Source organism: Ursus arctos, unplaced genomic scaffold (genome assembly GCF_023065955.2).
Source record: "Ursus arctos isolate Adak ecotype North America unplaced genomic scaffold, UrsArc2.0 scaffold_7, whole genome shotgun sequence".
NCBI classification, from domain to species: Eukaryota; Metazoa; Chordata; class Mammalia; order Carnivora; family Ursidae; genus Ursus; species Ursus arctos.
In genome coordinates, this window is record NW_026623089.1 from 6,002,460 (window position 1) to 6,016,131 (window position 13,672).

General features: G+C 51.5%; 1 protein-coding gene across 1 annotated transcript in view; it reads left to right on the forward strand.

Moving 5' to 3' along the window:
• ADAM12 (ADAM metallopeptidase domain 12) overlaps positions 1-13,672 on the forward strand; it is a 335,474-nt gene that overhangs the window by 278,660 nt on the left and 43,142 nt on the right. The window contains exons 12-14 of the mRNA XM_026494364.4: positions 1,826-2,003; positions 6,941-7,030; positions 8,500-8,695. Of these exons, the coding sequence (XP_026350149.2) occupies positions 1,826-2,003; positions 6,941-7,030; positions 8,500-8,695 (464 nt within the window). The remainder of the gene's footprint in view (positions 1-1,825; positions 2,004-6,940; positions 7,031-8,499; positions 8,696-13,672) is intronic.

The following is a 13,672-nucleotide window of genomic DNA, read 5'->3' on the forward strand; positions in this document are numbered from 1 at the left end:
CTGGGATTTACAGGTGATCCTAGTATCTTTCCTAATGAACTGTTAAAACAGTCTAGAAATCAGTTCCTTTCCAGAATGAACTGATAAGAATTCATCACAACACCTGGTTGCATAGCACATGGGAATGATGTTTGGTCTCCTGGATCCGGCCCTGACATATGTACGTGTCCTAGGACTCTGAACATCGAAGAAAGTCTGATCCTTGCCTTGATGAAACTTATTTCTTTGCAAAGTGAAGAACTACTCTCAATTCCCTGAGTAATGTACCACTGTCTTTTCAATACAAAGCACTTCTAAATTGATAAAATTAGACTTTTCTTGTGATCATCATTTGAAGCTATTCAGCACCATTTTGATATCAAGAATAATCAATCTGCCTGCCGAGGAAAGTTAAGATCTCCAAAGGAACTTTGTGACAGCACTATAAATAAGTCCTGGTTAATTACTGCCTTTCCATCCAAGAGCAAGATTTGCACATACCAATTTATTTATAGATTAGAATTCTACTCCAGAGTTAATAACCTGAGATTGGTAGAAAACACTTGTGGGGGATAAGACAGTGTTACCTGTTTATTACGAGTAAATTATCCTGATCCCGAAATATTGCCAAACTGTATCAAATGGTGGCCAGTCTGCCGTCTTCAGGAAGATGGAGCTGCTTGCATTGGTTTGGCCAGTTGATCAGGGTCCAGTTAAAATCTCATCCTCAATGTCCGCATGGAAAGAAGGTGTTTAGGCTTTACTGGTCAGCAGGTCCCTGTTCCCTCGGTAGTAAAACCTTCTGGGTTTCTGGCATGCTTGTCCCTTATGATCATTGCTGCCTCAAGATATGAGAAGAGAGAGCAAGATACTCTACTTGTGTTGGGTAACAGCTGCTGTAGGAAACAAGCCCCTAATTTTCAGTGGCTTACCGTAGTAGAGGTGTTTTCCTTCCATATGACAGCCCAGAGCTCTAAGCTGCAGGTGACTTCCCTCCCAGCACTGAGTCAGGACCAGGTGCCGTGTCTGGCTCCTTCACCTCCTAGGACATTGGAATACCCTGAGCTCAGCTGGCAGCGGGGAAAGAAAGGACCTGAAGAAGACCACTCACTTAACTACCTTCAGCCAGAAGCGCTCCATGTCACTTCACCTCTGCTCATGTCCCATTGCCAAGAATTAGTCATAGAACCCACCCTGGAGTGAGGGAACGGGACAGCCCCTCTAGACCATGGAAGGGGGAGCATGAACTTTGCAGGGCAGTTGGCCAGCTTTGCTACATCCCTTTGTAGCCCTGGGATTGCGAGGCAAGAGCAGGACCTGCATTTCTGGCCGCCTCCATTTTCTCACAGCTATGCTTTGGGAAGCAGGGATTCGCCCTTCGTAGACCCGCAGGCCAGTATCAGCCGGCCCTGACCTACAGTGGGGTTGCGTCCGTGGCACCGTGGAACTGATAAACACAGTCATTTGTACTTGTATCTTCTTTGTACTTTCCAGTACAGACATCGGTATGCGTTCAGACTGGAAGCTGCAGGTCCCAAGAATTCATTTTTCATTGTATCATTTCATACAGAACCATTAATAATTGTCCATAATGACATTCTGGCTAAAAATGTTGATTTGAAAACTGTCAAGGTCACTTCCTCTCTGATAGAGCTCCTCCTCAGTAGGGTGGGCACGTACGGGAATGGATCTCGGGAGGTAGCTGAACGTGCCTCGTTCTGTGCGAGGTAGTTAAGCCTTTGTTCACGGGGACGAACAGCGGACACGTGGCAGGTGTCATCAGCAGGTGCCATGAACCTGCCCATCCTGTGCCTGGACAACTGACTATGCCAGCTCTCCCCCACAGGTTCCCATTCCCCATGGTGTTCAGCAGCTGTAGCAAGAAGGACCTGGAGATCAGTCTGGAGAAAGGTGTGGGGATGTGCCTCTTTAACCTGCCGGAAGTGAAGCAGTCTTTCGGGGGCCAGAAGTGCGGGAACGGCTACGTGGAACAAGGAGAGGAGTGCGACTGTGGGGAGCCTGAGGTAAGAGACACGTCCCAGGACCGTTGCCTCACGTCCACGGCTGGCAAAGGAACCTGCACTTGCAAGAATGACGCAGCAGGATGGAAGTGCTAGAAACTCAGATGGAAAGTCCTAAACGGCCACCTCGAATAGCGGCACGAGCCAGGGTGGCCCCCCTGAGCTGTAACGATGGCACAGATAAGTTGTAGCACTGGTTTGAAACAACAAAGGATCTTCTGTATTGAAGGACAGGTGTAGGTGAGGTGAGATGAGGACAAGAACAATAAAAAAGCATTTAGCTTGGAGTTTAACAGAGAAGAAAGCTTCGGAATGCTAGCTTCAGATGGCTAATAAGCATCGTTTCTTTCTCTTTGTGAGGCGAGCGACCAGAGGGGAATTTGAATAAGCAACATACATTCTGAACTGAGAGCTCCCGCCCGCGTTGCAATTCTGCTCGATGCTGAGCCTCGTCTGTATGCACAACTCGAGGCTCCGGGCTTCTGCCTCCGCACTCATTAGCTTTCAGAAGCAATAAGCAAAAGCAGGGAACATTTTTATCCAGCAAAGGGCTTACTTAACCCTGTTTCCCAGCCCATGTTAGGAAAATTTCTTCTTTCCGTAGGACCCAAGATAAAGTTAATCAACCTAAAATTTATAAAAGCCACTTTTTAATCTCTGGATGATCTTGAGAAGGGAAGAGAAAGACAGGATGCTGTGAGATCTCCTGGTAAAAACAAATGCCTCCTGGAAGCTTGGAGGAGGTTGTGTTTAGAATAAATCAAAGCAAGCAGTTTGTCTAGCAAGCCGTCTGCATGTGGGATTCCCTCCGCGAGAGCTGATGTCAGCTGGAATGGCAGACGGTTCAAGGCGGGCTTAGCTGGATGCAGAGATAGGCTTGGCGAGGGCTTCGGAAGAGCATGTTCTGACGAGCTGCTCTGAAAGGGGGTTCTGGGGTGGAAGGAAATGTGCAGAGACCCTGGGCTATCCCTGCCATTCCTGTGCTTATCAGACAGGCAACTGATTGTAGAACCTTTTTCATCTGTTTCATCTCCAGGTCTCTGTGGTTTCCCATACTGGACCCATCTTGGGCTCAGTCTGGCCATTTCCGCAAGAATGTACTAGGGGATGGGGCTTGTAGGGGTGGTCCCATCAAATGTCTGCGTGCCCTTTCCAAACCCAGAAGTCACCTGTGATAGCAGCACTGTCCAGAGCAGCAGGAATTGTGCTCACAGTGTGCTGGGGGTGATTGTTGTACGGGGATTGCAGGTCCTCACGCATGGGGCTATAGAAACTCTTAAGATTAGTAGAGGAAAACTTGGAACTGGCATGGGATGGGATCTGCAAAGGGGAATTTCCTTAGAGATTTTGTTAATTACTTGAAGAAGAAAAACAATTAGTTAAAATCACCTGTAGTTCTCAGGAGAGGCCATGTGGACTTAAAAAGGTTTGTCTTTGATTTGAACTCCTGTAATTGTTTATTTAATCTAAATGAATTTGACAGTTCTTCATAGAGTCATGAACTCTCAGGTTTAGAATGACCGCCAGTAGTCACTTGCTCCATGCTGTAGTACCACTACCGGCACTGCTGCCACCCCTGCCATCACCACCACCCCATTGTCACCCTACCATAACCACTGTCATCCCCATCACCACCATCCCCATCACCACCACCATCCCTACGACCACCATCCCTACCACTGTCACCACTGCCACCACTACAGTCATCACCACCACCATCCCTACCACCATCACTGCCACCACCACCATCACCACCACCACCATCCCCATCACCACCACCATCCCTACCACTGTCACCACTACAGTCATCACCACCACCATCCCTACCACTGTCACCACTGCCACCACTACAGTCATCACCACCACCATCCCTACCACCATCACTGCCACCACCACCATCACCACCACCACCATCCCCATCACCACCACCATCCCTACCACTGTCACCACTGCCACCACTACAGTCATCACCACCACCATCCCTACCACTGTCACCACTGCCACCACTACAGTCATCACCACCACCATCCCTACCACCATTATCACCATCTGCATCACCACCACCATCCCCATCACCACCACCACCATCCCTAACACCATCATCCCTACCACCATCATCACTGCCACCACCGTCACCACCACCATCCCTACCACCATCATCACTACCATCCCACCAGCACCCCAACACCACCATCACGTCAGCAAATGTTTGAGTGCCTGAAACTTCCCAGCCACTGATGTGACCCTCAACTTCGCCTCCATCAAGGAGGCATATGGCTTTGGCAGGGTGCTTCCTATCTCTCCGGGCTGGATACTGTATTGCAGGACAGCACTGATTAAATCCTACTCCTTCCTTACAGAGAGCCATATTCTTCCTGAACGTAGTTCCCAACTGTGTATGTCTGTGGTTAGGGTCCTTCTTCACAGGATAATTTCTTGACATTTGAAGAGAACTGTTGTTCTCATCCAAAATCCTTCTGTCCAAGAAATCTTTCGAAGTCATAGGCAAGGCTCTTGCTTCAATTTGCAGTTCTTTAGTTTTCGCTTTTCAAACTGCATCTAACAGTGTAACACCCCATATCCAGTTTCCAGACTGCTTTAACCAAAACTTTTAGTCAGACCTGGGCTCAGTTCACCTGGGCCCTGTATCCTCCTACCCAGTGCTCAGGCCCTGGAAATACTCGTTACCCATGTGCTTCATATTGGCCCATGCACCCCTGGCCCACAGAGGCACTTGGTGTATCACCACATCAACGAGCGAATGGGATCAGAACAGCTTCCCCTGCTCACAACTGGACCCAGCTTCCGCCCCCTTGCTCCCGGAAGTAATCACTGTTTGCAAGGAGGTGCACCGGGATGTCTACGGTAGACATTTCGGTGCACTGAGACGAGGAATCTGGGTCTGCCGCCCACAACCCAAGAATGACGAGGCTCTTGCAGAAAGTTCTCTAATGGCTTCATTATTCTTTTTTTTTTTTCCATTTGGAGACTTAGTGTTCATTGGCTCTGTTGAACTTTTCTATTGAGTCCTAAAATAATAAATGTATCAGCAGATGAGGAATTTGTCTCTTCTGATAAATACAGTACTGCGGAAGAAACAGATCCTGGGTAGTTCCAAAGGCAAGTGGCTGCTGAAGCCTTCCATACAGGGCATGGGATTTACATCCACCATAAGGATATCCTGACAACTCACTCATTCATCCAGCTAACAGGGTTGGGAAAGCAGCCTTATCTCCTTGTTTAAAGTCAATAGAATGCCAGTAGCCTGCAAATATCTTTTAAACTTAGTTATCTTTCTCACATTATCAATCCCCTTTGAAGTCAAAGCCATTCTGCTTGGCTGCCTTTCCATTTGAGCGGCTGCTTATATTATTTGGTGATTTGGTCAGGGTGGGGGGGAGGTAGTTCTCAAAGAATCTTAGGACCAGTTTTCAGAGGGCTGATTTAATTTAGAAGCTCAGGGAGATCCGTAATTTGGTTAGTGTGTCATTAGTAGAGCCATTTAGACCTTAATGAGCAGGATGACATTGCTGTATATTTGATGTCACCGGTCAGGAATGCAGTCAATGGGCTCCTTTAAAAGAAAAAGATCAAGTTCCTAAACTTTATGAGATTGTAAGTCCCTGAGTTAGAAACCCTTACTGTCATGAAAGTTACAGCTATGACTTCTGGTTGGCACTTTTATCTTATTGTATATATTATACACTCCGGATGTTTATAAAGTCCTAGAACAAATTTAAAATTTAATAACTTTGGATGTATGTATAATAGGGGCAAATGGTAAACACCAAACGAGAACATAATCCACAGTCTTCCGTAGGGTACAGGTCAGAGACCTAGGATAGTCCTGAACCTTCTGGATTATCAACAAAATGTTGTGAATTGCATTTATAATACCAAGGATAAATTCATGTGCAGAAAATGGTTTTCAGGAGTAAATGACTATACTCTTAAAAGAGTACATGGCTGGCTTCACTCTAGCTAATATATATATTCTTTTGCTCATGTCATACACTAAATAAAAGGACATCAATAAATTAATACTAAAGACCCCATGAACTCTTCCTTCTGATAATTCAGTTTCTTCTAAAATGTGTAAACTCCAAGTCACTGGGATGTCCTAAAGTACAAGGACTTCACGAATACACTAATATGCATAGACCTTCTGTGGACAGCAAAGCAAAGGTGTCTGTCTCTTGTAGGGTTTTTTGTTAGAAAAAAGCAGGTACTTGTGAAGCACCGGTTAACAAAGGAGGTCATTTTCTCTCATTTCAGAGAGAACAGTGCACCTGATATTTGATCTATCCGTTTAAATCCCTTGCAAATCAGCGAGCACAGCCTTCCAGTGACCTTGGTCGTTGTACTGTGCCTTTCCGACCGGAGAGGTGCCTCGTCAGGTGAGGCAGCCCACCTGTGCTGAGTAGGAGTCTTGGCTTCAGCGTTTGGTAGGATTGCAGGGAACTGTGGTCCAAACACAGCTGATGTGACTTCATTGCCTGCCGGCACACTCCAGGTGGAAAGGGTCAGTATTGGAAGAGTTGCGTCGGTACGCATCTCTGTGTATTTTAAATAATAACTTCGAAGTATGCCAGTGATCCTGATAGAGTTTGCTGCAGGAAGACCCGCATGCACCCGAGAGCTCCCTGCAGAGCCCCACCCGCGGCCCACTTGGCTGGGCTCGGCGGCCACCCTTCCTGGGCAGGCTCCCTTGCCCTCCGCGAAAGGCACTGGGGTTTCAAACTCTTCCCGGGGACTCACCCCCTCCGTTCAAAAGCGCTTACCCAAGGCTTGGCTTTCTCACAGATGAAGATCCTCTCGGTCAGGCTAGTTTTTAGTCCAAGGGCCAGGCCTTCTGGTTCTTGCTTCCCTTTATGGCCCCCGCCAGCCATGAGTAGTTGCCCCCTATGACCGTGTCCCACGAACCCCACTCCCCTCTGCAGGAATGTCTGAATCTCTGTTGCAACGCCACCACGTGCACCCTGAAGCCAGACGCCGTGTGTGCCCACGGGCTGTGCTGCGAAGACTGTCAGGTGAGTTCTCTTGGCCCCGAGGCCACCCCCTGCTTCGGCGGGTTCCACTCTGAGACAGGACACACGACCCCTGTGCTGTGGGAACTGTAGCCCCTTACCACACAAGCCGGTGTCCCCACCACCTGTTCTTCCTGTCGCCCGACCTTCGTGTGAAATGCACACTTTAGTGCTAACTCACATGTGATAAGTTATTTATTCGTGAGTTGGAAGCAACGGTGCCAAAAAACTCCGGCTCAGTGTTAAATGTGCCCATTGCGCCTTTGGAGACGCATGAGGTCCCCTCACCACAGTGGGAACACCTGGAGAGCCACCCCCACCCCCGTCACTCTACCTCTGCTTGATCCCGGGAACATCTGCCGGCCGGGCCCGAGAAGCCATCGGGGCTGCTCCAGGGGTCTTCTGTCCACATCTCGATCTTGACGTCCTCCTAACACAAGGTGCTGGCCGGCCCGGCCGGGCCCACCGGGCAGTTTCCTACTTGGGCCGTTCCTGCCGCCATAACTAGGTTTGTTTTGGCAATTCCACTGTTTGTCTCGTTTTTCAGAGCTGAGATCTGACAGACTGGAAGCCCAAGCTTTTGATTCAAAGATTCCAAGGGTAGACTTTATTCCTTTTTTAATTAAGCAATTGATTTTGGCCTGCTGCTCGCAGGAAACTCCCTCTTGGCTCCCCCACTAGAGCCCTGTGACTCCGAAGTGCATTACACCATCTTACGTCCGGCTTGAAACACCCCTCCTGCCCTTTCTTCTTCTGATTAACTTCTGGGGAAGCGTTCAGGGAAGCTGGCGCCCCTGGCACACAGCTGCTGGCGGGGGAGGGTGTCCGGGACAAGCAGGGGGGAGGTCGCTGGCTGTGCGGCCTCTGACCAGCCACTCTGAGCCTTCGTGTCTTCAACCACGAAAGGATGAGGTGTTGGCCAATGGCTCCGAGCATCTTCTGTAGCTCCCTTGCTTCGCCTCATTGCTCCTTCTCCCCGTGAAGTCCTACAGACAGGTACCCAACTCCATGATTTGATGACAAAGTGAAATAATATTGTGACTAAGCCCTCGGGATGATTTTTGTCATCTGGGCCACAGCGGGAATACTGTGAGCGCACATGTCATAAAACACGAGACGGTGTTGGCCCCCAGAGATCTTCAGAAGGAAGAAGCCCATCAGCCAGCACTCCCTGCCCACGCCTCCTGGGGACAGGTGCCAGTAGCCAGCTTGTCCGCTGGGCAGAAAACCCTAATATTGCATGGAGTTAAGCTGCTCTTGATTGCACCCACCCCCCCATAGTGGAAAGGTGAACCCCAGAGCAAGATTCTATTTATTTAATGACTCTCTGTGTCTCTCTTGCTTTGGAGTCCTTGCCCTTGTATGTGAGGCTTCATGAGGACGGCTTTGCTCCGTTCTGCCCCAGGGGTGCTGCCGGGAAGCTGCTCCCCCTTTCCCGCAGTGCACGTGCTATAAACAGCCTCTCTTTCCAGCTGAAGCCTGCGGGAACAGCGTGCAGGGACTCCAGCAATTCCTGCGACCTCCCAGAGTTCTGCACAGGGGCCAGCCCACACTGCCCGGCCAACGTGTACCTGCACGACGGGCACGCGTGTCAGGGGGTGGACGGCTACTGTTACAACGGCATCTGTCAGACCCACGAGCAGCAGTGCGTCACGCTCTGGGGACCAGGTAGGTGGCTGCCACCAGTGGGCGCAGAGCAGTGGGGCTGGGGAGCTCGCTCTCTTTCCACAAGCATCACTCCTGCAGTGCGCCATCTCCAAAGCTTCCCTCTGTTCAGCTGCAGTGACTGGCTTCCTGGTAGGTCTGGGGCCGGGCCAGGCACTGGGCAGGAAAAAACGGGTGCTGCCACAGAGCCTGCCCTGAGGGCTCAATGTGGTCCAATGAGGAGAGAAGTGTGAGCCCCTACTGTGTGTCCTAGGGAGTGACAGAGAAGAATCAGCCATGACCCCTGGCCTCAGATAGCTTAGCAGGTAGTCGGGCTTACAGATAGAACCTTCCATCCACTCTGATTATGTAAGTGCTCCTTGGTGCTCAAACAAGGACCCTAACCAAAAGCTGGGGTGCCAAAGAGAAAGTCACTGCAGACTTGATGCTTGAGTAGCGTGTGACCAGGAAGGACAGGGAGAGGTTGCTCCTGACGCAGGGAGAAGCAAGCTGGCTCGGCCGGGAAGGCACACAACGGGACTGCTGGAATGGGAGGCCTGGATACCAGAGCTCAGAGCAAGAACATGGACACAGGTGTTTAAGAGCCTTGAAAGCCATTTTGGTTCTAAAAGCAGAGTGATAGACTTGTGTGTTCCAAGAAAGGTGCCCAGATAGGCAGGTAGCCAGGAAGCAGCTGCTGGGGCAATTAGAGGCTGTCTGCTCCCTGCTTCCTGTGTAGAGGATGCTGGGCCAGGTGCTTGGTATGACTTGTCCCTTCTAACTCCCAGCATTAGAGGTAGGGACAAGGACTACAGCGTAGAGAAAGTGAAGCTCCAATTCACAGACTGGAGTCAGTGTCGTGAGGTCGTGAGGTTGGGATTTGAACCCAGGCCAGCTGGCCCAAGGGCCATATATAGTACACACATACAGTCGCACCAAAGAACCAGTTCCACGGAAGCTCCGCAGTCGAACAGACGCTTGGAGGCAAAAGAGTGATAATCAGTCCCCTGGGCATGTCCTCTGTTGACCCATCTGGGGCCAGAGGTCCAGGGCCCTGGGGGACAGCCAGGGCCCAGTGGACTCCCCACCCCAGGGTTTGCTGCCTCTGTCCGGCTCCAGGATTCCAGCAGTAAATCCCATGGAGAGCACTTTCTAAGAGTGCGGTCGCCACCCAGTCCTGTCATTCTCCCTCCTCCTGCCGCCTTGCAGAGGTGACCTCAGTGCTGGCCAGAGACGCCAGCCATGGCAAGGCCACTGTGGTCAGCCAAGCAGAGAGCCAGGCAAGTTCCAGGGGGAGGGAAATCCGATACGGGCCCTTGTCAGACTTTCATTGTGAGGTTTTTGGTTTCAGGAGTGATGAGGACAGTAAACTAGGGCAGAAAATGATGACTGATCCTCAGAGCTTGGGTTTTCAGTGTGATGTGAAAGCCACGAGCAATCAGGGAGAACAGGCACAGAAGTTTCTGAGGGTTGGGTCCTGTCATGGAGCCCTCTGCCCCACCGGCCAAAGATGCCCGTCCGTACTCGGGCCTCGCTGTATCTGTGAGGAGCTCTCCCGGTGCTCCCCAAGGCTTCGTGGATCCGCTTGGGCACAGAAGGAGGAGGCCTGCGGTATCTGGGGCCTTGTGCTTCATCTCTGGACCCTGACCAGCCCTCCACCCTGGCCTCCTCGCTGGCTGGGCCAGAGGGACCCCCAGGCCAGGGTGGGGGGTCTCTCGCTCTCCAGCTAGGGAAATGCCTTGCGATGACAAGCACGAAGAAGGCACTCACTATACATGTGTCAGGGGGTTGGATGGGCTCTGAATGGTTTCGTGACTTCAGACACCTTTCAGCCAAGTGAGGTCACTTTGGGACAGCGGCTACTGCTGCAGGCCAACTCCTCGTGGCCTAAGGCATCCCCAGTGGCCGTTCCTTCCCAGCCTTTCTCCGGACTCCGTAATCTCCCCCTTCTCGAGTTACAGGAGATGTTCTAACGCTCCGTTCCAAAAAAGCATTCTGTGGCCAGAGCACACACAGCACTTGGGAGCTTTCGGAGTAGAATGCTCTTTGGTGCCCTGCTCCATTACAGCGTCTGGCCCCGTTTCCACAGTGAGGTCAGACGGAGCTCCACGGCTCGCTCTGAGCCACCGCCACTGTGTGACTCAGCTGGCTGCACGCCTCGGATTCCTGGTGACCAAGGCTGGTATTTATTATCTCATCAGATGAGTCCTTCTCAAGCTGCCTGACCAGAGCGAGAGCGCGCACGAGTGAGCGAGCGAGAGACAGCCAGACAGGCAAACTGACAACCTGACTCATGCGCTAAGCTTTTCAAAAGCAAGAGCAGGAGGAAGTTCCCTTCTGTGAATTCTCTACATCCCTGCGGCTGGCGGCCTGACTGCCCGGGGGCCGGCTCCACCTCCTGGGCAGGACTGCTGCTCCCGAGCCCCCAGCCCGCCTCTCCTCTCCCTGCGCCCCGCGTGAGGACTGAGGAGGCCTCTGCCTGGGCCATGGCACGTCTGCTGTGAGAGGGTCACTGTGCGGGGACTAAGCCTCCCTGGCGTCAGGGGTGCTCAGGGTGCCTGGAAATGACGAGCTCGGGGACCCACCTCAGGCTCGTGACTTCCCAGGGTTCAGTGGACCTCAGCCAATCCTTTCTCGGCCCTTCAGATGGCCGTACCTGCTCGGGCGGGCCAGGGCCAGCTGCGGCCCTCCGCTCCTCCTCAGAAGGGCCTTTCCCCAGCTCCTTGCGAACGCAGTGCGCTCCTTTCCTTTCCTTCCATGCGGCTGCCCTGTTGTCTAGTTCACAGGCACTGAGTGTCCCGCGGCTGCTGTCCGGAATCGCCGCCAATGCATTGGCTTACGACAACGCGAATCTGTCACCTTATGGTTCTGCAGGGTAGGAGCCCAAAAACGAAGCTGTTGGCAGGGCAGCGTCCCTCTTGCAGGCTCTGGGGAGAGGACTTTCTCTGTGTCGTCCAGCTTCCCGGGGCACCTGCGTTCCTGGGCTCACGGCCCCCCTCCATCTTCAAGGCCAGCAGCTGCATCTGCCAGTCTCTGTCTCTCTCTGGCTTCTCCTTCTGTCATCACATCTTCTCTGCGTCCGACCCTCCTGTCGCCCTCGGATAAGGGCCCTGTGACCACATTACACCTCCCCAGACCATTCAGGAGAATCGCCCCGCCCCAAATCTTTAATCACATCCTCCAAGTTCCTTTTGCCGTGTGAGGTGACATATTCCCAGGTTGCGAGGATTAGGACGTGGGCCTCTTTGGGGGGGGGGGCTTTTCTGCCTCCCATGGGCGTTGAATAGATCACTCACTTACTAACGAGGTGACCCTCAACAGACTAGCCATCCTTGGACCTGTCTGTAAAATGGGGATTGTACTATGCCCACCCCGAGGGTGTACGGATGTCCTCTAACACAGCCTACGACCTAGCGTGGGTAATACACCAGGTGCGGTCGCAGGCTAGGCGCGTGGCGCCTAGTAAGTCTGAGCTCTAGAAAGAAGACTGAGCTCACGGGGAGCTCACGGACCGGGGAGCTCACGGACCAGGGAGCAAGATGCCCACGTCCTGGGGCTGTAGGGAGCACGCTGACGTGGTGGGCCATGGAAGAGAGAGGGCTCAGCCTGGAGTGGGGTGTGGAGCCAACCCGGAAGGTGTTCTAGACGAGGTGGCCCTGGAGACGTCGTTTGGCAGGGGTGGGTGGGGAAGGGTATTTCCTGCACACGGACTAGCAGGGCTCAAGGCGCGCAGAAACACAGGGCCATTCCAGGGAACTGCAGGCAGTTCTGCTTGTCCAGAGCTTGGACCATGACCTGGAGAGCATAGATGCTCATTTGTCACCCCGTTCTCTCGTTTATTAAATATTCATCGGTGTCCAGCTATCATAAGATGCTGACTCAGGAGCCCTGATTCTGCCATAGTGACATACTTCCCACAGTCCCTCTGCGCTCTCGCCTGGACCCGGAGTAGAGTCAGGATGTGACCCTCACAATCCCGGGGGCGGGGGTGACTTCCTCAGCCAGGCCGCTGGCCAGCGAGACGCACCGGGCTGAGAGCATTCGAATGTTGTGTTACGGTGCTTGGTTTAAATTAGCTTTCCATGATTCAGAGAGGGAAAACTTATGGTCAGGAACACATCTGCACTATTTCATTTCCCCATGGTTCGCAAATGCTCGGACCACATTTGCTGGAGGGTCGTTTTAGTTCCCCTGTGAGGCCCAGGGACTCAGAGCTCCAGGGTCATTGGGCTCCTGCTCTGCTGGTCTGTGCCACGTGCACCCCAGTGACCCGACCCAACTGTCGAGTCATCCGGAAGCATCCGGTTACGCTCAGGACATCCGTCAGTCTCCAGACCTGGCTGCCCAAACACTGGCCGGATAAAGCCCTTCCTTCCAGCTCGCTATTCCCTTTTGAAATGGACTTTTCTCAATCCGGCGTTATATTTCAATAAAATAATCCTGCTTCCAAATCTTTCTACAAATAGAATGATAGAAAATTCAAAACATATGCCTGCAACAGCTCCTCACTAGCAAAGTAATACCCTTTTAGAATACCTTTCGGGGTTTTCGTTCATTTGTTTCTTTTCCTAATTAGTGTTGGTAATGTTCTTGTTGGCGAGGAGTTTAAATTCTACCCCCTTCTTCTTCCCCACATGTTGTCTCTCAAGGCTTTATATGTTGATGTCAGGCACGGAAATGTTATCTGCGGTTCAAACTGTAACTTGTGCTTAGCTCCCTTAGTCCAGTTTAGTCTTAATAGCCACAAAGATTTTCTGTCCATGTGATATGACCTTTATTCCTTCTGAAATGCAAGCTGGATATTTTTCTTCAGGCAGAAAATTTACTTTTGCCAACATTGTTTATCTGAACCATGGTTACTGAAAGCGTTACTTGGAAATTAATCTTACAGATAACTACATGTCTAGAGCCACAAACAATTTGCATCAGGGAAGTCCTGAAATATGTTAGTTTTATCTATTTTATCACTCACCAGAAAATAGTGTCACTTGATTTATGCAG